Source organism: Thermobia domestica, chromosome 5 (assembly GCF_964235325.1).
Source record: "Thermobia domestica chromosome 5, izTheDome1.hap1.1, whole genome shotgun sequence".
Lineage (NCBI taxonomy): Eukaryota > Metazoa > Arthropoda > Insecta > Zygentoma > Lepismatidae > Thermobia > Thermobia domestica.
This window is the reverse complement of record NC_137458.1, coordinates 128368524-128394804: the sequence shown is the minus strand read 5'-3', so window position 1 is coordinate 128394804 and position 26281 is coordinate 128368524. Positions and strand designations below refer to the sequence as shown.

The 26281-nt window shown below is 35.6% G+C and overlaps 1 protein-coding gene across 2 annotated transcripts in view; it reads left to right on the top strand.

The window, feature by feature from the left end:
* LOC145686118 (TOG array regulator of axonemal microtubules protein 1) overlaps nt 1-26281 on the top strand; it is a 539413-nt gene that overhangs the window by 130417 nt on the left and 382715 nt on the right. For both annotated transcript variants that reach the window (XM_081759089.1, XM_081759090.1), the window contains exons 3-4: nt 4268-4418; nt 11232-11349. In XM_081759089.1, coding sequence (XP_081615215.1) covers nt 4268-4418; nt 11232-11349 — 269 coding nt within the window. The remainder of the gene's footprint in view (nt 1-4267; nt 4419-11231; nt 11350-26281) is intronic.

The window sequence follows — 26281 nt, the reverse complement described above, 5'->3', positions numbered from 1 at the left end:
TTAGTGTAGCTTTCAAATGGTACCACTCACATATCCCTATCGTGTCTCTGACGAGGGGAAATCCCGAAAAAGGGGATTTTTCCTGAAAAATCTCATTTTTACAATTTGGACGCAATTTTCTCGCTAATGATGCACAATAAGGAAATTGTAATAGTACAGTTGGAAACAGTGTTTTATTATGAAGACAACGCGGTACGAACCATGAATCTAGAATAAAGAGGAACGTGTCAAAAAATTTCCAAAAAATGCTTTAAAATTTACCCAATTTTTTTCTTCTTCAATGTTCGTGACGTCACTACCCGTAGGCTTCGCACGTGTGACTGGAAAATGCTCACGAAACACGTTATTTAATGCTTCCACGCTTGAATAAATGCAAAAAAACCGGTGTGAAAAGCTTCACTACAGACTTATTAGGCAAATTCCAAAGTTCGACGCTATGGTACAGATCTGTTCCATCGGTCCCCGAAGGGTTAAATGACTGAAATTGGAAAATTTTTGCTATTAACTGTTTCTTATTGTTTGGCAGCAGACTGGAGAAGAAGAAGAGTATTTTCTAAAGCTTTCATATAAATATTTAGATTAAGTTGCTAGAAGTTAGCCATTTTCCAATATGGCGTACAGTGTCGACCATAATGATCCTACGAACTGTCTCCCGGTAATTTTACAACCTTGATTGGACATGTAACAAAATGGCGAACTTTCATCCTGGTAACCGGAAATGCAGGATACTTACGCTAACATACCACACTAACAGGGGAAGGAACATTAAGTTCTTGGCCCATAGACATATAAACTTGGTTCTTGCAACCCTTACCAATCTTAATACCGAAGCATCCTTATTATCTGCCTCATTTGTATTGGTGTAATTCAGATTTCGGAAAATTTGTTGAAATTGCAAATTTACTTCTAGAAGAAGTCTTTATTTAGCTGTACTAATTAGCATTTCAATTCCCAATAAGCGTTAAAAAATAAATAAAAACGTGTAATGGCAAGGTTTTTACATAAACTAACAGCCGAAATTTTGTCTGACAACAACAGTCTCTATAAGGGTATGAAAACGAATTAAATATTGAGAGGATATGAATTACCGCTTGGAATACCAAGGATTGTCTGGGTAGGTTAAACGGTAGTCCCTAACTCAGGAAAATGATATCCTGATCTTGAATGGAGTTGGGAAAGAGTTGAGAATGTCTCGTCTCGAAAAATTGTAGTGAAGATGATATCTCGTCTCAAAAAAGTATCTTATAATATCGGAAGAATTCTACCTTGTCTCGTATTCGTCACGAAAGTTCTGTCTTATCTTATTTGTTATACAATCATTATCTTTCAAGCAGAGAATTGTATGAAGAACATATGGAAAACTAGAATAGAAAAGAAATGAAAAATATATGAAAGTATATAAATTCAATAAATTCAATAATGACACTTAAATAAGTAAAAAAATTTGGTCCTTAAGAACAAGTTACTACTTAAAAAACATACGGATTAGTTTGGCAGCATTGCTGACACATAGTTCATTCGTTTTGTTCCTTTTGGACAGGAAATCGTCATCTCATCGCATCACCTTATCGTACAAACTCAGAGCACACTTGGCTTATCAAATATTGATTTCAATATTTATAACTTCTATAACTAGTACGTTAACGACAAATATTCCTCCAGCAGAACATGTATGTACAATGTGATTGCTCATCTATCAGTTTCCTTGACACTTGTCCTTTGTTTTATAGTGGTGACAATATGGACTCTATTAAACTATTCCCCCTATAGACATTTCTTTCTTTGATATCGAAGGAACTATCAGATTGTTTCCACATGCCATTCACTAGTTGGTATGTTTCAGGAATTTAGGCACAGATGGACAAAAACCGAAAAAAATAGAGTTACGGGATGGCGTACGAAATGATCCACGATTGTTTTTTATTATTTTTAAATAAAACTTTTATTAGTAAAAATATTCCGATAAAACTAGTACCAAAAGATAGAATACACATAGAGAAATATTCTAGTGCAGAACGTGTTCAATATGTTCATCATTTTGATTCTTGACTCCATTTAAACGAATATTGATATACTTTTATGACTCAAAGAAAAATGTTTTCCGTAATTTCACTACACATTTGAATAATAAGTTTTCAGAGCTCCACCATACTTTGGATATATATATATTTAAATCTTAAATCTTTTCCTTGAGGTGCGACCACAGAAAATAGTCACATGGGTTAAGATTTGGACTATGAGCGGCCAAGATTGTTCGCTATGAAACCGGTTTGAAACCGACCTGAAATAGTTACGTGTGAGTCCCTGCACAATTGTATAGATACATATGAGGTTAGTTTTCAGAATCCGTTAAACAGTTCATCTGTATATTCTCAGTTGCACTGCTACTTTTCTTGCTGCTTCAATATTATGCGGTCAACACACAGGCTTCTGTCGAACACGCTTCGGTTCTACTATTGTTCCTTCGCGTGGGTGGTTTTGTTGGAGGGAAGTACGAAACTGTTCTTACAAAGGCCTTTGAACCATAACTATACCTTTTATTTCATTAAAAACAAGCACAATTGATCCACAGTGTCTCTCCTTACCAGGCATCTTTGCAACACTAATCCGTTAGCTACGTCGTTGTAGGTTACGCTTTAAGTTATTCAGTTATTTCTTCAAACTGTACTATTGTTACTGTTGAGCAGTAGCGTACGCAGAAGTTCGTTAAAGGGGTTGAACGCTCCAAGTTATTATATTTTCAGGTGTCTGTATACATATTTAATAAAGCAAATGTTTATTTTTATATATTATCTTCCTCAAGGGGATTTAAACCTCAAAATCCTCCTCGCATTCGCCATTGCTGTTGAGATCCAAATTTAGTTTTCGATCTACCCAAAACGATACACAAAAATAGTGGATTATTTCGTGTGCCATCCTGTATGTTATTCTCTTCGATGCTTCAATTGATACCACTTGTCTTGTGCGGTATTTGACTTTAAGAATTTTTCTCATGTCTACCAATCCGCTTAAACCGACGTTGCCAATACTGCGATGAGAGAATCCGATTCAGTTTACATTCTGAATATTCTTAGTGACACTAGTATCTTATCAACACATTGGAATATTATTCTCCCGCTGAGAGCAAACTCTTTAAAATAATGACAATAGCGAGTCGTAAGCTCATTGGTTCATGCCAAACAACTACTTCGGTTCTCGCGTAGTATAGTGACATATAGTAAATCTTTCTATTGGATTAAATACGTTTATTGGTATTGTATGAGATGTGAGTGCTGCACCACAGACTCTCCCCTACCTTCAACTTGGCATTGGATTATTGAGCTACTGGGTGCGATTCCAGGAGAACATTCTAATTTGGAATCATGGCATCACCGTTGGTTATTGGATTTCTTTCGACTTACCAGGCCATAGTAGAGTTCAGTCACCTGTTGGCATCGTTTGCTTTTTTAAAGAAAATATTTTCCAGTTCTCTTCCTACAACAACAAGTATTAAAAGAAGTGTTTGTAAAAACAGAGCTTCTGTAATATTATAGTCGTTGTATTTTCTTGTAATAAACTTGACTAAGCATTGATACACAATGATTTTTCCTCATTCCCATTTCCCTGACTTTCCTGACATAAATCATGACCTAGCATTCTGAATTCGTACCATTTCTTCACCTTCCTGGTTCGACACCTGATGAACTTTTTGACGTAAGATGGATCTTTCGACTTCACGATAGCGAGGCTGTTTTCGGAGTCAGAAGAGATAGTCACGGCAAGAAGACGGATGAATGAGCGATGACGCATTTTGCAACTTTAAGTCAAAAGGCATGGTCTTAGCTAAACTATCGAAACTTAGGGTTCTCTTGAGCCCAAGTGATCTTTTATCCCAAGCAACAACCAACTTTCCCATGTATCTCCGCATTAGTATTTTATAAGAAATCGTTGTCATTAGTGATCTATGTATATTTCATTGGAGTGTTCCCACTCTAAATTCAAATGCTATAATTCACCCCTTCACTGTGTGTTTGAGATTCTTAAGCTAAATATATTTAAACGATTATATGTTATAATTATCGCCTGTACTTTAGGCAGACTGCTGGTATATTACCTCAAAACAATGCTTAAATCATGCAATGTAGCATACAGGATGTTTTGTAAATCAAACTTAAGGATTACTATTTTCTTGCAGAGTGTCTGATTCGTGATGTTTGAATATGTTAAAACACTATAAGTGTAATTTAGTAAAAAAAGATTAATGTTTATTATCTATTTTCTCGGTCAGGAGCTGATGTGGACTGGATTCTGGCCGGTACTGGTTCAACTAGTTCCGGTTCAGCGAGGTCTCGAGATCAGCTAATAGCCGCTCAGCGTGGAGAATCGCCGCCAAACACCGAGCACAAGAAAAAGAATGCGTCCTTAGGATCAAAGGAGAGGTAAGTCACACATTGACAAAAGGGTACAAGAAAAATGTGATGTTATTAGAAGTTTTAGAGCTGAAATAAATTTATGGCAATTTGGATAAACAAATGGTCGGGTATAGAGCGGTGGTGAAAGATACAGGGCGTTAAACATAGATTAGAGAAGCAATTTCCAACTGAATGCTCGGTGATGCTACAATGTGACTTCTCAGTAAATCACACGGAAAGAGGAGCTAGCGAGCAGGATAACTTATGTTGATTAAAGTAATTGATAACAGGTAAATAAGAACATCGATTGTTCTGAGGGCATACTACGCGTACATTACCAGCAACTGTTTATTCCATATTTCTATTTTTTCTCTTCCTCTTGTTTTCTCGGCGTATTTCTTACTGCAGTTGCTCTTGTTGTAAAAATGCGCTTGTACGTCATAGACCAGACAGATGGAAATGGTTGTATTAGAGATTTATTAAAATTGTTTTTAAGTATCATATTTTCTCATGAAATATGCTTGTTTTAAAACTGCAGGGATGCATATAAGGGACTGCATACAAAATCAGCGTTTAAGCAGGAAGAAATAGATTCAGTACCATAAATAACGGGATGACATGCCTAAACCGATCTTCTTCGCTTTACTAAGAAGCTTGTAGATCTCTGGTTACGTGTGTTTCAAGACATAGTTCTATAATTCAGATCTCTTCGAGGACAAGAAGATGGCCTATAACTTAAAAGTTGATCTTACAGGATGATCTGTCACCCGTGAACTATGCCGGTTTTAAGCTCTAGTTGTGGGGGGATTTAGGATTTAGATTTCTGAGCTTTCGGCATGTAAGGCCATTTAGCTCGTCACGTTTGAGGGATGACGTCCTTCGGTTAGCACACTATCCGGGGAAAGGGAAGGAAGAAACGGCCTGGGACCTCGTAAGTACTAAGTTAAGTACCACCCCGGCATTTGCCTGGTGTGAATGAGGAAAACCCAGGAAAACCTCATTCAGGGTGGCTGGCCTGAAAAAGCATTTTACACTTTTTCGACCGAGTGGCCCCACCGGGACTACTCGCACCGGAGGCAAGAGCGTTAGCGACTACGCTACGCCGGGAATTTTAAGCTCTAGTTGTGGCTCAGAGTATACTAAGAGTATATTCCTACTAAGAGTATATAATATACTAAGAGTATATTAAGAGTATACTCCTTCCTTCATAACCTTGGTATTGCTTAAGTACGTTAAAACATACAAATTAAACTTCCTATTATTCACAGGCCGCGAAGAGTTGAAGTCGACCGGGTACACAATTTTAGTTGGTCGGTTCATGGTAGGCTCCCAACTTACAATGCAATTAGCTACTTCTTATTTGAAGCCTCACTGCTCTAGCTTATCATCGAAAATATGAACTACGTTCCCACCAGGCGCGCACTCAGAAATGTTTGTTAAGGAAGGTCCAAAGTCGAAAGATTGGGGGATCCAGACTAGATGGAGCCCCTGTTGCAGAAAAAACATATATCATTTTAAAAGGTTGCGAAGCTTCGAGTTCCCCTGTATATGCACCACAGTTTCTATCGGGAATCTAACATGGGTGAAACGTATCATAGACATCTATTTCTAAACATTCGAATACATGAAGAAGATTTAATTAACCGCATAATCTTTTTCTTTCCCAACTACTTCACTCTGGTTCTTGGCCCTACATTTATACCTAAGTAGGTATATCAATAAACCTATTTCTAAAGGATATTCTTTTTCTTATTATTATACAGTAATAATGGTGATTTTATTTCTTTGAAAAAAGGTACATTTCAGAGTTATTTCTTTCAAATGGAACTGAATGTAGTAACATTAGAAATAAGTATCATATTTCGCAAGAAAAGAAAAAGATTTTTATAGCACTATGTTATATAGATATGTAAATCCCTACCTGACTAATGTGGACAGTCATTCGATACGTTTTCATGATTTTATGGTTAGTTCCTGCTGATATTTCCTTATAATCTAATTGTGACAGGGAGATCATATTTTTAGCAATCTATACAGGACAGCGGTTTAAAAAAGTACTGAAACCAGAATATATATATATATATATATATATATATATATATATATATATATATCACAGAGTTACTGTGCTAAGACTAAAATGAAGGGAAATAGATTTTATAGAAATATTTGGAAATAACGCGCCGACTCCGTTGTGACAATTAACGATCGAAAAAAGTAAAACAAAATTATTTTTTAAAAAATATGAGAAATCACAGATAAAAAAAGAAGTACTGAGAATTTTAATTGTAATTGATGTTAATTTTGTTGTGGCAAGACGTGAAAGGTAGAAAGCTAGTGGCTAAATACAGTTTAGTAAAAGGAAATTGGAAAAAGCTTGAATTAATAAATTTGTGATGACAGAACTCACTACAGCAACAAGGAACATTTTTATTGTAGTTTATGTAAGATTTCCATTAATGAGTTTTAGAAATTGAGTAATGATGCTATTTAGCTGGCAAAACTTCCAATTAATTTACAGATATAATTTGGACGTACGTTTAAATGTCAATTTAAGCAAAAGTAGTGTCAATTCTTTTTAAGGTATTTTATTAATTTAAAACAACTGAAACATAGAAGCAAAATTAACGGGTAAAAATTTCTTTAGATATTTCAAAGTAACATACTTTACTTTGAAGCTAATGAAATGCAGAAACTTAGCAATTGTGTTATTACGGTTCATTGAATGTGTGTTAATTACATAAATCGACCATACATGCGTAGTTATTTTATTATAATACTATAATCGTTATTTTTTTTTCAGATGTTAAGACGAAGTGAGTAATTCAGCATTTGTTTTCATACTTTAGGGAGAATATTGGGAAAACTCCGTTAGATATTGTATTGGCGATCTGTAGAATGTGAATTAGAAACGATATTGCCAGAAATATTAGAGTCCGTTTTTACGTAAATAGCTAAAATTTTTAGACAGTATACTATTTTTCACATTTTGAGAGTGGAAGAAGGTGGAACTTAAATATACAGTCTTTTTTTTTAATGTTGATATCCTTGACACGAACACGTTATAAAGTTGGTTGATAATTTTGATGTATTTGCAATAAATTTCATCGAAGAAAAAATTAAATGAAACGAAATCTTTCTGTAAATGAATGATAATGGAAGAATCGGTGGAATAAGAATGTGGAAGGAAATGGGAGTATTCCGAAAAGGCTATGAACACAATGTGGTCCACAACAAACTTACGTGGCGGGGGAATGAATCAGAAACCCCACGCACCAGAGGAAAGCGTTCTACCACTTTTTTTAAACTTCCTGACTTATTTTCTATTTCCACAACTTGTCAGGACTACTAGACGCGACAGGAATACGAATACAGAAACATCGAGGACAGTTAAAATTCCAATGGGTTTCACCTCACAATCATCCGTCTAACGCATCAGACCGCTCGGCAACACCCACCGGCTACCACTGAGCCACTGTGCCACCGATATCATTGAAGAGAAATTTGCCCTTGTATATATTAGAGGATTTTCTACGTTCTACAGTTTTGAAAAGAACACTAGCGCTAATTTTACTTGAAATAACTATTGAGGGAATTAAGCTTAATTACGTGTATAAGAGAATCATTTCAGTGTTAGTGATACTATCCTGAAATGTTATACAACCTTGCTTAAGATGTTTGTAATGTTGGTTGTAGGAAGACAAGGGGCAAAACGAAAATTATTAAAAAAGAGAAATGTCTCAATGCGTCACGCTAGTTTCTAATAGTAAACAGGCACGCTAATAGGTGTCGCTATGTGTGGTAGCACTTGCCTGCTTGAGATCATTAGCTTCGGTATTTCCGTGCATAACGAAGTTCATGAATAATTACACAAAAAATATGGTATGGGGATTAGGGTTGTTAGCAGAAAAAACTCAAAAAATTAAATAAAATAAATTAATAAAAAATAAATAAAATAAATAATTACATGCTCTAATAATGAATTAGAGCTTTTAATTAAGCACAATTTTAGCCTATTATGTACAGCGGGCCGAACAGTGGGCCCAGAAACTTTTCTTTACTAAACAGTATTTCCAACGAGAGAAATTTTGTTGAAAATTTTATGGATAGTAATAATAATAATAAATAATAAACTCACATCCTTTCTTCTGTGCAAATTTCAATTTCGCACAAATTTCGCGTTGCTTTAGTATTCCCTATCACAACAAATAGCTTAATATTCGCTGTTGGCATTGCTTCGGAAGGAGAAAGAAAATAGCATGTAATAGGTACAATCGGTACCAGGCTACCCTTTTACAACGTTCAATCTACTATACACGTTGGCGAACATAACTTCTTTTATTCACACACAAGAACAAAAAAAGTCTTCCTCGCAGATTTTTTTACAAAATTTAACTACCTTTCTGTAGGAATTTATCACAGTCACAAACAAAAGAGAGTCATGCTTAGCCTTCACGAAATACAAGGTCACTGATCCATTACAATATTTCGTTTTCTCTTTCTTTCTTCAATAGGAACTTCCGTTGGCCTCATGGAATGTCTTGACCGTCTATTATTCAGATATGACAGCAGAATTATTGTGAGAGATTTTTATTTGGACCGATACAATTCTTTTCAGAACGTTTCTATATAGCTATGTAACTCGTATTATTATTATTATTATTATTATTATTATTATTATTATTATTATTATTATTATTATTATTATTATTAACTTTCCTAATTTATTTATTTAAGGCTAACAACTAAATTGTTCGTCAGCACATAAGCAACAATCTGTATAATTCTGAAGTAATGCCTTTTTCACGAAAGCACTTCTTCTAGCGATCACTTTCTAATTGCAGAGGCATAGTTAAAAATGGAAGGGTTAGAGCAGGGTGACACTATCAAATCAGTAATAAATAGGAATTGTTTACAAGGTGTTTGGGTACACAGTCCATTCAGTACATACAGAGATTACCTCGAAATAATATACTTAACGATGGCAGAATTTTTTTACTATGTTAACTTTCTACATACATCTCTTCTCGCGCCACAGATTTGCGAGATCGGTTTCTGGAGAACCCTAGGGTAGTCGGCGCTTGAACATGAAGTTCAATAATGTCAAGTCAGAGTGTTCAAGGACCCTTGTTTTGGCCAAAAATTTACTGGCAAGAAAGTGAGTCAGTCCGTACCAGTTTTCTTGTGCATCATTTTTCGGCGAAAAGAAGGGTCACAGACTTTCAAAACCCCATATTCGCCTAATTCGGTCTCAACGGATTTTATGCTCCTTCCTAAGCTCAAATACTCTTCCCTAAGTTCCAATGCTCATAAATGAATAGAAAGGGTGAAAACGTCACCTCAAAAATAGATTATCTTACTGGAATTTTATCAATATACTATCATTGATCATCATTACACTTCATTTATCATTACACTTTCTCAAGGGAGGAGGAGTTCAAATACTTTTCATAAACCTACTTTCTCTATGTGAAGAGCGTGTAGTTTACCTAGTAGTTTATAACATACTTTCATCTTATAAAATTTGTACTGCCTATGTATAAACTATACAATATATAATTATATTCACTTATCACTCTAGTAATATCGTACTCTGTATTTACAAGGAAAGTACACATAAGGTCAGCAGGTGCTATTTGCTTGACCCCATTTGCAAAATCCAAGATAAGCTTTGGAGGCCCTACTTATGTGTGTTTTTTCCCCACACAAAAAGGAGAAACATCTTCCTCTTTTCTTTTTCTCTCTTTATTATTATTTCATACTTAAACTTTCCAAAAGAAGAAATTGGATTTTCACCGATATTTTCGATGCCACAATATTTTCGTAGTTTCAATACTTTATTATTATTATTATTTCTATATTTTGTAGATATTGATTGTCGATAACCAAATCTGTCTATCGCACAGCTCTACGCACCAGCCACACGCATAATACTTGCTCTGACAATAGCTGGCGCGTGCACTCGTATAAACATAGTGTGTTACCGAGGCTGATGAAAGTCTAAAAAATTTATATTTTTGTTATAAATACTGCAGCATAAAATAAATACACTTATAACAAGCAACCAGAGTTTCAGTACTTTTAACCGACTTTTAAGAAAGGAGGTTTTCAGTTTCAGTTTTCAGGATATTTAAACATCTATCACCAAACTGTGTTAAAAGAAAGGTGTATAGAAAAGATGCTTAAACCGTATTTTAATGATCAACTGGTTGCAAGATATTATAGGGTAAGTTTTTCTAATTTGAAATTGCAGGAATTTAATGAATTAACTAATATTTTTTAAAGTATTTCGTACGTAAGAACTTTTCTTGGTAATAGTTTATTCGATTAGTGAAAACCGAATAACCAATAGTTCCCGATACAATCGCGAACATCCGTACAAACATAGATACGTACAGTCTGCGAAAAAAATTTCTTTCCGTTTGGTAAAACTTATTTTGGGAATAACGGTGGAACGTACATAGGTTTCAAGGCCGGAATGTACAGAAAATTACATTCTTTTTAATTTTGACAATTCATTAGCACCAACCAAATAAATAATTAAGTTTCAAAATAAAATATTCTCTATTACCTCCTCTACACAATTGACCCCGATTTGCTTCATTCTTAAATGCTTTAATTACTCACGGAAAGAAATAATTATTTTTTATTTTTAAAAGAAATATATCAATGTCAGTGTTAGTCTTTCGCAAAATTTGAACTTGCATATTCAAAATTCAAGTAAGCCATGATGATTGTTGTAGTAGCTTCTATGTTCCCTTTTAACTGAAATTAATATGTAAGATCAACGTAAATCAATAACTTATTATTTATTTTATTTTCTTTTTATATTCCTTTAAGGCTTCTAAGTCCAGGACGTCCCAAAGCGAAAAATCCATGGAGAGAAGAAAGACCTGCTCCAAAGGAAACAAGAGTACAATCAGCTGATCCTTTAAACTGGGCCCTTGTTCCATACCAGGTAAGTACGTTAAAAAAAAAAAAAAAATACTCCGTCAAAGAATTTTATACGGGGTCCTTATCAATGTTTTTAAAAATTCTTTTTAAAGTTGCATGTCTAAACTTTGTGAATCATATAATGTTATGGTTTCAAAGTATCATAATAACTGTCGTTACGCTTCATCTTTTTTTGGCTGACTGTCTGGCATGGGAGAAATTAGGCTGACGCGAAAGGATGTTGTGTATTATTCTATCATAATTGTTGTGTATTATTCTATCATAATTAATTTCAATATAATTATTAATTTCTCCTTTAGTCTAAGAGGCAGAATTGTAGACCTCAAAATACAATTCTTTGTTCGTTATGTTTTTTTTTTTTTTTTTTTTAACTCAAACTGCCATAATACAATATTAACTTCTTGTTATCCATTTTTATCCCTCAGAAATAGTAATCTACTTTGCATTTCACTTTTTTTTAAAAAAAAATAACTATAAAAGTAAAACTTCTATTTTATTTCACTTTTTGGAATATTCTTTACTCCAAATTTTAAACATGAACTTTGAAACAGTAAATGAAAAGTTTGGAGATCTGAATATTATATGCTAATTATTATCGCTCGCATTCACTAATTCCTGACAGTACATAATTAGTACTTACCATTTCATTTCATATGTCATTTTGTAATTCATTTCTTTTTCTTCTTCATTCTTCTTACCACTGCTTAATTTTCAGTTTAAATCACTTAAAGCAACTTCCTGTTCACATTCCAGAACGAAATTGTTTTCAGAATCAATTAGGGTAAAAAAAAATCTGGTACCCCATTGTCTTCAACATATTTGTTCCTGCCGTCGTGAAAATATTGATTTCATTTGATTCTTTGAGTTTAACGTCCCTTTCAGCAGCAAGGCTATATGAGACTTGGACGTTCAGTTTAATATGAGAATCGAACCACATGAGCTCCCACCAGGAATCTAACTAAGTCTCCTATCTAAAGGCGATATATGCTAACAACTTACCTACGAGGGAGCTCTCATAAAGACAGACGTAAAAGTTAAGGATGGGCACGAGTCGAGCTATAACTCGGCTCGACTCGAAACTCAACTCGAATTCGACTCGAGTTTCGAGTCGAGTCAAAGTTAATTTTCTCGAGTTGAGTTCCGAGTCGAGTAACTGTTTTGAGGTCGAGTTTCGAGTCGAGTCAAAGTTAATTTTCTCGAGTTGAGTTCCGAGTCGAGTAACTGTTTGAGGTCGAGTTTCGAGTCGAGTCGAGTTTGATAAATGGCGCGCTCATTTTAACTCGTTTTGAAATCATGGCCTGATTAGACTTGAAAACGAAAGCCGTGAGAAATGTAAGCAGTAATGTGGAATACTTTTAGAGTTGCTCACGACAGGGGTGCATCTCGTCTCGTACCTTTAGTGCATCTTGTGGGGTACTTTCAGTGTGTCTCGTCTTGTCTCGATAACGAGACGACAATACATTTTTATAACGAGACAGCCTCAAATATCATGAGCACGAATATAAGTATATACTAATATAAGTATGTAATTCTTACCATCAAAGCTGAGACCTGCATCGTCGAATTTTTGAGCCCAAGCAGAAGCCCAACCCGAGTAGTGATGTCAACCGGCTCGGCTCGGTTCAATTGAGCGAGCTGCTTGAGATGGATCGATTCGGACAAGCCATTGACTCCAATTGAGCCGATGGCTCGAGGCGGCTAGATTGGGATGAGCCTCCGACTCGGCTCATGTGAACCATCGGTTCGAGCCAGCTCCGTTGAAAGGAGTCCATCGGCACGGTTAGACTCAGCTCAACTCTCATGTAATGGCTCGAACTGGCTTGGTTGGGTGATGAGTCAGCTAGGTTCGGTCCGACTCGAATGAGCCATTGGATTCAGCCAGCTCGATTAGGTGAGCTGTTGGTTCGGGTCACTTCTCGGTTCAGCTCGATAGTGAATGAGCTGTGAGCCGAGCCGGTCGAGCCGTTAACAACCATAAATCCGGGCCGATCAGTATTGAATATCTTTGGCCGGCGGCCTATAATTTCTAACAACTTTTGGCTCAAGCTTGAGTACTTACTCCTTCGGGACTCAAACCCAGAACCTCGTGACCGATGTTCTTGCTTCCTGAAGACTTTTCGAAGACCGAGATCTACAGTCAACTAGTTTTCAATATTCAGATACAAACGCCTACCCCTCATGGTTATACACGGTGTTGTTTCAATAATAATAATAATAATAATAATAATAATAATAATAATAATAATAATAATAATAATAATAATAATAATAATAATAATAATAATAATAAGTAGTAGTAGTAGTAGTATTGGTAATAATTATATTGTCTATGTAGGATACTTGAAAAGAGTACTTAAAATTATACACAGGGTTTAGCTCGAATTGGCTCGTTTTGGCTCGACTCGACTTGAAACTCGGCCCAAATTCGAGTCGAGTTTCGAGTCGAGCTGAAAAATGCCTGTTTCAAGTCGAGTCGAGTTTCAAAGAAGACTCGCTCGAACTCGCTCGTGCCCATCCCTAGTGAAAGTAATGTTTGGGAGGTTCACTTTCAGCCTTGAGGAAAACAGTTCCATCTCTAATACGAGCACATTACAGAAACAAAGAATTACAGGAATAATGAAAACAAGTCTTGCATTAGATGAGACATCAGGTGTCTTCCCACTTGCGACATTCCTATTAGCGACAGGAACTGTTAACTGTCCTATGAGCGACCGATTCGATCTGTTAACTGCTCTATGAGTCACCGATTCGTTCATACTAAGATAATGGAAGAAGACAAGGTTCTCTCTTCTTTAACTTGTTTCATGCTCATGCGATTTAGAACCTAACAAAATATACTATGAAAAATTTCGCTCTACCTGAATTTAATACGTGAGACTACTCTCATTACCAGGGCCCGGATCTTGGTGACCTAAAAATTTCTAAGAAGTGACCTATAAAATGACACTAAAATTCCTGTAAAATGACCCTAAAATTCACAAAAATTGACCTTAAAATATGCGTTTTCTTAAAAAGTTTATTTTCTTAAACATCGACATTTTTTGAATATCTATTGGATTTTAATTACCATTTGTCACTCATTTTCAAAAGTTTTGTTTCAGTTAGTTGCAGTCCATTGTATGATATTGTACATAAAGTGTCAATTCACTCCCGAGTTGAAACTACGAAGCACACTTAAAGAATAGAATTTCGCAAGTGTAGACTGTATACACGAGAATAATAGATAAAACCCTGTTTAAAATCTTTGTACGTCTTCTAATTCATTTTTAGTTATTCACGTGATCACATCCTTTGTGGTCAACAACCCAAAATCATCTGTTTGGCCACCTAGCAACCCCCCACCCCTCGTCAACCAGCTACAGCTTAAGTGTTCATTAGCTTTTTAGGAATGCAGTTTTCCATCTCGATAGAAAGCAGGAAAAGAGAGAATCTAATTTTGTATTTTTCAAATTTGTAAACATCTTAAAATTTCCTTATGTAGAAGAAAAAGACTAAAAAGACCATAAGTGACCTGAAAGTTACCTTAAAATATTTAAAAAATGACCTGAAACTTCAAAACAGCAAAAAGTGACCAAAAGTTGACCCTAAAAAAATATACTTTTAGAACCTTGAGTTGACGGATAATGTTTTTATTTGAACTCGCCTTGTCCTATGCGTAATAGTAAAAAGTTGACTTGTCAACAAGATCCGGGCTCTGCTCATTACACTAACAATATTTTATACGTTTTTCCTAATATTATATTTTTGAATTGCTTTCTATGAATACACTGACTATATCAAGGGGAAAACTAACTAAATATTTAGAGTAGCTCCGCTTTTGTCTATGATTGTAATATAATTTAAAATTTCATGTTAAAATGATGCGGAGCATAAGTTTAGATTGAATATGTTTATGGCATAAGAAAGAAATCAGAAAGAGGTAGGGGCGCCCGAAGAAAATTTTCTAGGGAGAGGCATCTTCATGGTTGCTGTACCATGTTTGGTATATCTGGTATTTAATATACGTGGTTTGCCATATTACGTATACATTTTCGTGAGCCAGGGGGTGATCCCTGCCTTCCCATCGGGCGTCCATGGAAAGAGGGTGTTCACCACTTGAGGATATCAAAGAAATCTAAAAAAAAAAAAAATGTATTCGAAGAAATTATTACACAAGTTACAAATCTCTCGCAGGACTTAACAGTTCGTCTAGTTGTAAGGGATTATTTCAGATTGCTATACGACAAGCTTTTATGTATAAGTCAAAACAAGGAAGGAAGGCAAATTAAGCAATTAGTTTACGTTTTAGTAGCTTACAATAGGGAGGAAGGTAGTTTAAAGAGTTTGTTTACCTTTTGGATTGTTTAGAGTGAACTGCATTGTAATTGGTGAGATTGGTTGAGAATAGCCAATCAGATATAAAGGATCTCAAAAGCTGTCTTTTATCATTGACTTTTTTTCATCTTATTCAGTGTCTTTGGAAGTCTAAAAAGTAGATAGTTGGCGAAACTGTTACACGTTTAAGTTTTTCAAAATAAAATATATTACTGTGCTTAGTGAGTAATTAGATTTGAACCAAATTAAATGCAGAAAACAGAGCTTTTGAAGAAAGGGGATATTACAACTGGATTTTCAATAATTACATAGGAATATACTTTTCATGGAAATGCCCCTGTTGTCTCGCTAACTTATTTGACATGTTTTATGTCAAATCTAACTCAAAATTAAAGTAAGTTTTATTTGCACTCACTGTAAGTAAGTTTTATTTGCACTCACTGTAGAGGGGAAAATATATTTGATATGAACTGTATTACTGGCACGTACATTTTTCGTAGCAAGGTTGTTCGGGCGCTAATAGCGCCAGAGGCAAACATATTTCACGAGAGGGAATCTTATCATCGTCCATCATCTCAATGAAAATAAATCGGTCGCTCATAGGACAGATAACAGTTCCTGTCGCTAATAGGAGTGTCGCTTCTGGGACTAATTCGAGACATCAGAGTGTAAACGATGGCAAATTGCAGTGTAAGGAATATCCAGACTCTACGCTAAACTCAGTTCCACTTTTTCGAATATTAGTGATTAACTAAAAGAAAATGAAAATAATAATAATAAAAAAAAATAGAGATCCAGGTAATATCTACAAAATGCTATTACATGAACCAACGCGGTGACCGTGAAAGCATTTTTCTTGTGTAAGTATAGTTAAACACTAAAGTCACTATGTAATACGAGTAGGGATGCGCACGAGACAAGATTTGAGACTGTCTCGACTCGAAAATGTGCTGTAAAAGTGATGTCTCGACTCGAAAAATATATATTTTTCTATTGGAAGAGCTGTGTCTCGACTCGAATTTTGTCAGGAAAATTCTGTCTCGACTCGACTCGAACGCATCCCTAAATACGAGTTCTTGTAGCATTAAGATACGAATAGTTGCATTAGTGGTCTGTGATGATCAATTGCTAATATACACAGTAAATGGTAGTAACGATGTAAAGGATGTAATAGAATACGAATTCTTTTTAAGACATTAAATTTTTTTGGTGCAGAAAGTGCTATATTCTTAGCCGTGTAGAAGTTCATGCCGACAAGTTTTCAGTGTATACAATTAAGAGTGGGAGAAATATATAGGTGTCAATAGAACATGAACCTTAGCCAAGTTTTGAAAGTATAGGAAAGCTATATTTATAATATTGTGACCTGGATATTCTTAATCTGCGTGTGATTTAGTTTTAATTTGAACTGTTGTTAGACTCCTAATGTTAGTGACCTAATACAATAATAATCCTGCTGATACATATCTAAAATATTTGTAATGATAAAACATTTCAGACTTTTAGTGTATTTTAATTTAACAGAATAGGTCTTCATAACACGTCATTTTTATATACAGTAAGTATTTTACTTGTTTTGTCACTTTACTTTCACTATCCACTTAAATTTATTTCTAGTTTACAGTAAGAAACTACAACATAATATCATTCCCTGAAGTTTTCAATACACCTGAGAGAGGGTACCCGGTATGTGACGTCACGTCAAACAGCTTGTTTCTGTTGCCGTGACGTAAGCAGCTCATTTTTTACATTCTTTGAAGCTTTATATATCCGTAACTAACAATAAGAAATATTTCTGTGAAATTTTAGGTACGTGCTATATTGAAAACAAGTTCTACACGATGGAATCGTTAAATTAATACTTTTAGTCAGAATAAAAATGTCCATTGATCTCGAGATCTTTCGTATAGGCTTTAAATTTGGGTACCCAACAACTATGACGTCATAGACAGCTCACCCGAATTCACAATTATTGGTTTTGTTTAGTAGCGTTTTGTAGGTACTATCTGGCTTATTTTCTACGTTTTTTTATACAACTGGAAAAGTGAGGCTGAGCTTAGCGAAAAACTTGAAGTGAAATTGAAGAAAACAAGTCGAAAATAAATTCTGGTAAAGACAGTAAAAAGGATCACACGAATTGCACATATTTTCATAAGTATGGGATATGAATGAGATATGAATAACTACCGTTAAAGTCACCATTAGCTGTGAAGATATTTTAACGGATTGACTCCATTAACGAAACCGGTTGAAATAATTTCTCTAGCGCTATGTATATTGCTTAAAACATTTTTAAACAATTCACTTTCGTTCAAGAATTATAGTACGGAGTAACGGACGGATGAACGGGTGGATTAACTGACAAAAATCTTTTAGTTTAACGTCTCATGATTACACCCTTTAGGTTAAGGGAGATCGATGATTAAGGCAAATGAATGGTGATGGAAAATCCGTGGAATGAGAATGTAGGAGAAACGAAAGTATCCCGAGAGAAACCACGGACGTGATGTTTTCTTGGCCGGGAATCGAACCAGGGTCCTCACGAACCAGAGGTAAGCGTTCAACCACTGAGCCACCGTGTCCCCTAGGATTGACTAACAAAACAATCTTATAATTCGTACTTGGGTGATGATCTTAATATAAAGAAATAAAAGTGACTTTTGCAGAAAATAGATTTAACAATCTTTTTCTTATCAACTGAAGGGCGCACGGTGGCTCAGTGGTAGAGTGCGTATCTCTGGTGCGTGGGGTGCCTCGTTCGATCCTCGGCCAAGTAAGTTTGTGGTGCAACATCGTGTCCATGTTTTTTGCCGGGATACTCCCGTTTCCTCCAACTTCTTCATTCCACCAATTCTTCTATCATCATTCACTCGCCTTAATCATGTCTCCCGTAACCTAAAAGTGCATAATCGTGGGACGTTAAACTGAGATATTTCATTTCTTATCAACTGAGGGTTACTTCTTGTTTCCTTATGTATTATCGTGTATTCCATAAAATATGACATATCTCAGGGAAGTATCTTGACATTACAATATCGCTCAAACAGCTCTGAAATACAAGACGCAGATGTGGAAACATTATTTACATCACAATCCTGTTTTCGTTCTTCCTCTATATAAATAATAATAAGAATAATAAAAAACATTTGTGCTGAGTTGGAGATATGAAAAAGCCTCCTTTATTCTCCCATATATTGTAATATCAAAAAGTAGGACAAGCATAGTTTTTAGCGTTTGTATATCTCTACCCCAATCAGAAGTGGGCCCTCTAGTCGGGATTTTGTCTTTTTCATCAAGTAGCATTATTACACTATATACCACGTTAAGAAGTTTTGTTTGTCATATTATGTACCCAACGTGAAAATTAAAGTTTGAATTTTTGAATTTCTCTTCATCCTCCATTCCCCAGTCAAAAAAAGTAGTAAAACGTATAAATATTGAAAATAAAAGATATTTAACTAGATTTATCAAGTTGAAAGTTATTTAGTTTCATTCTAGCTTTGTATTCCACGGGCATCCTGAGCGTTATAGCAACCCGCTAATCTCAACAGCACTGCGGTTAGTCTATCAAGCAAGGATGATATCCATAATTACTCCCATAGGCATACAAGGGGATCCGATTATTGATTGTCCATATATTGGATCACCTCCATCATCGAATTCTATTCCTAACTTTTGACTTTGTACATTCTGGCCAAAATTTATGGTGATTCATCAAGAAGCTCTTGAGATTTTGTGCCTTCCGGACACAAAGACAGCTGAGTAAATATACTGTATACTAGGTATGTAATAATTGCAAATTTGGAGTGAATCAATAGACCTTTATTGATTATTCATAGAATATTTTTGTAGTGCATAAATTGTTTTCTTGAACGAAGGCGACATGCAAATAATTGAATTGGTCATATCAGTAAAACGCATAATCGCTTAGAAAAATTGTGTTCGCAAGATAAACGAAAAGAACTTCGCCCTATTTCTAACACTAAAAATTCTATTTTCCATTGTTTACAATTAGAATTCGCGCGCCAAATGCTTTCCCAAGGCTATTCCGTTTTCGGTGATTATTCCTCAATGGTACGTTCGATCGGGATATACGAGTCTTTACGACACTAGGTGTACTCTCTCGAATGATGACGTCAAATTTGGTAAAGAATGGTTGAGACATGTCGGACGAGTATCCGGATAAACGAACGCCGAAGTCGAGTAGAGAGGAATGTTGAGAGTGAAATAATCGGACAAGGTGTTAAAAGTTAATGAAGCGATTATATAAACAAATGAGTAACGTTTACCAACTTGTTGATATATATGAAAGAATTTGGAATACATCTATTTTAATCACGCCCGACGCTAGCCATAGGACCTAAATACATGGTTCTTATTGGTTGAAGTTTTCCGTTTCTTGCTACGTAACATACATATAGCACAAATCGAACAGAAACTACTGCCGGCCATTGTGGACGAACATGCTAGCGCACGGGCTAGAAATGAAAATCGTTTTTGGCGTGGGTTCAAACCTGGCCAAGGAAAGTTTTTTTTAATTTTAATAAAACTTTTATCATTAAAATGAGACGGAAATAATACTGTTTTGTCCTTGTAAGGAATATATAATGCATAAAATGTTATTTACTTATGAAACATAGCTGAGGGAGCCCCTATCAGCACAAGATGTGCTAGGCATGTGCCATTTAGGTGTTCCAGCTAGTTTTTAGATAGCCGGCACTTGGCACATGTAATATTCATGTGCTAAGTAGGTACTTCAGCTACCTACAATTTTAGGTACTTGTTACACATAATTGATATTTGCAACTATGTAACACAAATATAGCATTTATATAACTGGCTCAGTTTCGCACTCTAACAGTCACTTGTTTTAATGTCGTCATTTGAGACATATATCTGTCATGTTCTAGGTTCGTCCTTTAGGTACATACTGGTTCAGATACCCTAACAGCACAAGATGTGCTAGGCATACGCCGTTTAGGTGTACTAAATTCATCTCCCACATTTGATGCATTTGTTGCTTTTTCTAAGCGATTGTGTACTAGAAGCAACAAACGCATGAACTTTATTAGATGGCAGCTGTCGCCCATAATTTAAAATTGAATATGGAAGAACCATGAAATAAAGTAAATAGACACATGTCATTTTGTTATAAAATTACATTATTTGATCCCAAACATCTATCGTCGAATATACGCGGTTAAAGGAGCACTCTGATTAGCCAAATTCAAAAGACCTCAACAATTTATCTCTCTACAAGCGATGTTCTCTTCATCGCCTCCGTGGCCAAGTCGGAAGAGAACGCGGCTATTAATCCAAAGGTTGGTGGCTCGCGTCCACCCTGGGGTACATTGTATTGTTTTTACTTGTTTAAAGTGTTTTCTTTTAGACTCACCTTAATGTAAACACATTACGCATATAGGCAATTTAATGTATTTTGGGGGAGTAATTTTGTGGTTCATTGACGCTTACGGCATGGGAAACATACCAGGCACATTCCCCAGGTACATATCAGGCATGTGCCTAGGGCCAGACATAGACTGTGGCTATCACTTGCCATCCATCTGATTTTTCTCTTAGAAGTACATAAGGCACATACTGGACACATTCCCATGTACCTCAGGGAACATGATAAGCATATGCCTGCTATGTAGTCGTGCTGTTAGGGGCGTCAGTGAGCGAAGGAGGCTTAGAAACCCCGCAGCTCGCCTTGTTCTACTTTGACCCCCATAATAATACCACGTGACATTACGTCATAGTTGGGTGGTGCAACTTCGATGTAAATCTACCCTCATCCGTTTCCTTGCGACCAACTTAAAACAGTTGACTAGGGTAGCGCGTGAAAAAATGCGTTTGGGATATAGTAACGCCGAGAGTGGCTTAAGTGATTAAAAAAAATAGTGATTTAAATACAGGAAGGTTCCAGTTAGGATTGCCAGTTATATTGGTGAATGATTAATTTATAGTAGCTGTAAAGTCCAAATAAAATGTGGAGCGAAGAGAAGTAAACAGGCTTTTTGAGTGACCTCAGTAATTTGAAGTTGGTTGTGTCAATACCTTTGGACATTAACAGCGCCTTAACTTAGATTTTTTTCTAGGGGGGAGGGGGCAAGCATTAATATGTGTATTTGGGCCTCCTAGAAAAAGTTGCTTTTCTAATTCTTGGGATCCCCTCTTTCCACCTTTCTCGTACTCTTTATTGGCCCCCGGAGCCTGTGGGCCCTCCCGCATGCCAAGGTCTGCGGGGCCGTTAGTTACGTCCCTGGGACCGTTTCATACATGACAATTAAGGGAACAATATTGACAAATCCCAAAACCATACGAATAACTATTGTTTCTAGGGTCCCTAATAGTAGACATTTTTACTGAAATGGGTCCTTGACTCATATTTGTTTTATTTACCTTTTATGTGCTGTTTTGTTTATGTAATGTAGTGAACATGTTTGATGCTTCATTTATAATTTCATGTTCGTATCTCATATGGAGTAAGAAAATTTTGTCATAATGTGGGCCCCCTTCGAACGGTGGGGAGCTTCCCTAGGAAGGAGTTGCCCCTCCGACTCCCCACAAGTTACGGACCTGGACATTAATTATTTAGATTAAGCTTAACAGATTTGGCTCAGTCGAAAAAATAATTTATGCTTACAGTCCACATCATACACTTTTCTTTTTGTCATGTATTAAACATCTTTTCACTTGGCCACGTGCAGTTACTTATTATAGCACTTATATCCCAAAAAAGGAATTTTTGGTAAATCAATCTTCTTAAAAACTAAGCAGAAATCATGTTCGTAATCACTGAGTCATACAGATACGCGTGTCTATAGTCAATCATTCATCGAATTTTATTCGAGACTCGTGACTATATCATTTTGGTCATTTAGCAAGTAGCTATCATTATAGAAGTCCATTCCCAAGTTTCTACCTTACACTCACTCAGAAAACTCTTACAAATTGAGAGAACATAAGTAAGTAATTTATATCTACTAACTTCGTTCTTTAATTAACAACTCCTTTGATTATATAAGCTGCACAGCTATTACGAGCTATATATTCTTCTACTGGAAACATAAATAAAATTTTCGTATATAACAATAACGCATTCTACTCTGGTTTAGGATTGGAAATGTTAGTACATACGGCTAATGTTTTCAATACGCGTGAGTGTGCAGACTTTCAGTTCTTTCGTTCTGTTTCGTGTCTAAAACCCAATATGTGAGAGTAAATCTTAAATCTTTCACACTGTAGCCACACTTGCTAACATATAGAAGAATACAGCAATTTGCAGAAATTTATGCATTGGTGGTACAGCGTTCATCTTTGGTGCATGGAATCCTTGGTTCGATCCCAGCTCGCGCCAAGTGAACTTTGTGGTGGACAAACACCGTGTGCGTGCGTTTTCTCGGGGTTCTCCCGTTACCTCCCACTTTATTCATTCCACAATTTCATTCATTTCTCATCATCAACGTCTCCTTTAGTCTAGCCAGCATAACCGTGAGACTTAAAATTTAAAGTTTTCATTTCATTTCAAATTCCATTAATCCATGCACCAAAAGTATACATCGAAATGTCTACAAGGCTCTTCTCAATGTTTTTAAGAAAACTAGTTACTAGAGACATCTTTCGGAATAAACATGGTTTCATGAAAAGTTACTGTGGACCACGTGAATACCTCGCTCGTTATCTGATTAATTCATAACAGAAAACAAGTGGCGGGTAAAAATAAGAATTAGATTGCAGCTAAAAGAATTTGAGTAATTTTCCAATTTGAAGCCACACAAGTATCTATGATCTAAACGAGAACAAGATATCCTTAATAGACATACGAATATAGCCACTTAAAGGGGAGAACGATGGCTTAGTATTAGAGGGGTCAGATCTGGTGAGAGTGGTCCCTCGTACGATACCAGGTTAGGTGATATTGTGATTAGCAAGACTGTATTCATGAGTTTCATCCAAAATTTTCATTCCACAAATTCTTTCATAATAATTCGCTTTTAATAATCGTCCGTCTCCATTAGTCTAAAGGATATAACCGTATGACCTTAACATTTAAAAAAGTTATTAATTTTATCTCAATTTGACCACGACTTCTTTTCCACGCTATAATCAATACTTAGAGCTTATATGTCGGATAAAAGAAAGATGGTTCTAAAAAAAGAAACATGAATGGAAAAACGCTACGTTTAGGAGTTTCAAAATATTATCTGTTGTAAACATTATTGTTAAAATGGTACTGCTTCAAAACGACTGGTTCTGGTGATATTGATTGAACACTAAACAGTGGAAATCATATTTTAGAAATCAATACAAGTCTAAATATTTGATAACTAAGCACTACTACGTAGGCGACTTTTACGCGTTAGAACCCTGCGACGGAAATTTTCACCTTTTTCTGCATCAAACCGCTTATACAGCATTAATTTATCGAATATTTTGGGATGAAATAAAATAGTTCTATAGAAAGTCCCTTTTCTTCGAAGTTCTAGTTTTTTTGTTTGTTTGTTTGTTTTTCTGTCTTTCTTCAATGTCACCGCAATATTATTTTGAAACCTTTCAAATATAGGGTTTTCAAAACCCGAACTATAGAAGAGAAATGGGCATAGCTATCCATTGGGATAGTCGGTAAAAGGAATATCGGGAAAGTGAAATTTAAGTAGTGTTTATTATTTTAGAAAAGGAAGACCAAGTAAGATAGGAATTGTTTTTTAGGAATGGATACAGAAAGTTAGGTTGAAGTGGTAGGATTGAGGACTTTAAGAAATTTATATATATCAACCATAAATAAAACATGACAAAGTAGGGTGTGGTTGAAGGTTGTCGCCAAAATTCTTATTCTGTCGCGTTTGGGCACGAGATAGGAGCGTTCAGTGTATTTATTCCGTTTGCACATGATAGGTTGTTATAGAGGAATCTGAAAAAAATGTACAGACACTGTGGAAATTAGAGGGAAAGTTCTGAAGAATATGTGAGATGAAAATAAATATTAAAAAGAAAAACTGTAGTTGTAGTTTAGATGAAGAAAATTAGGACAAATGTCAATTAAAGAGGAAAATGTAAAACTTGATGACTAGTTTTAGGTACCTAAATAACATTATTCTATTACGAACAGGAAACAATAAACAAATATGGAAATGGTGAAGGATGCCTTTACGAATAGAATGCACGTATACTGATAATTTGTGGAGAATTTACCAATGTTTTGCAAGGGATATTGTACTGCACGTAGCAGAAACTGGATATTGAGAAAGAAGATTGAAAAATGACTGGCACAGTTTTATGGCTGGAGAATGAAAACAGCTTGGGATGAATGCAAAATTGTGTTAGCGAAAGTTAGCTAAAAAAAAAAAGTAGCTACTGGAAATAATAAACAGTGAAAATAATCTAGTTTTGAGATGGAAAAGGATCATGATATGTAATAGAAATTAAGATAGAGAGGGAAAGAGTACTATTAAGGTCATGATAAAAAAGTGCGAGTGAGGAGAAAACTACAATTAGAGATATGGTAGAAGATGTAACAAAAAAGAGACACAGAGAAAGGTGGCAGAAGATACGGTACTATGGAAAAGAAGACAGAGAATTTTGCATTTTTTTTAGTTTAACGTCCCACGACTTACGTCCCCGAAACTAAAGGAGATGGCGATGACATGAATGATAATGGTGAAATACAAACGTGGGAGGAAATGGAAGATCTCCTAGAAAAGAACGCGCACGGTGTTTGTCCACCACAAAGTCCACTTGGTGGGAGATAAAAACCAAGGACCGCATACGCCAGAAGTGAGCGCTCTACTACTGTGCCACCGCGGCCCAAAATATCGCATTAGAATATCTTATTGCTGTATCTTCCTGTAAATGAAATGAAATCTATAATATAACGTGCTATGCTTAATGCACCTTAAGCTTAAGGACATCGTCCGTTAATGAAAATTATTGATTATTGAAAGGTAGGCAGAATGATAATGTGGAAGGAAACGGAAGAACCTCGAGAAAAACCGTGAACACAGTATCATCCATCAGAAACTCAGATGGCCTGGGACAATCCAGGAACCCTTCGCATCAGGTGTAAGCATTGTACTAATAAGCCACAGTATCTTCACTGATGTGATTACTTGCTTCTACATATATGCGGACAAGTTAAGCGGTGACAAGGCTAGGGAGATGACTAACTTAACATGTTTTACTGTACGTACTTGACCTTTCGGGAGGAACATTTCTTTTTTAAATTTTCCATGAAAAATAATTAGTCACATATTTAGCTCTATATACTTTAATATATTCCTTGATTCTATTCCAAAAATCTTTGATGTGTTTTACATTAATAACCTTTACCTGATCAAAAGCACTGCTTGCGTTATTCAAGTGTTCACGATATCTGAAAAATAACGTGCGCGTGATCTAAGTCAAGGAAGAACGATGGTTCGTATCGATTATCCATAAAAAAGGCATGGCACATATAATAACCAAAACATAAACATTGAGATGTGTATTTTTTTATTATTCTTACTATTGATTCAATGTCCAGCTGGTAGCAACAACATCATACCAACTAATAAATGCTTTCTGTCACACGGTGTTAGATTGAGAAAGACAAATGCAACGTAAGCTCCATTTAATGGAGGGGG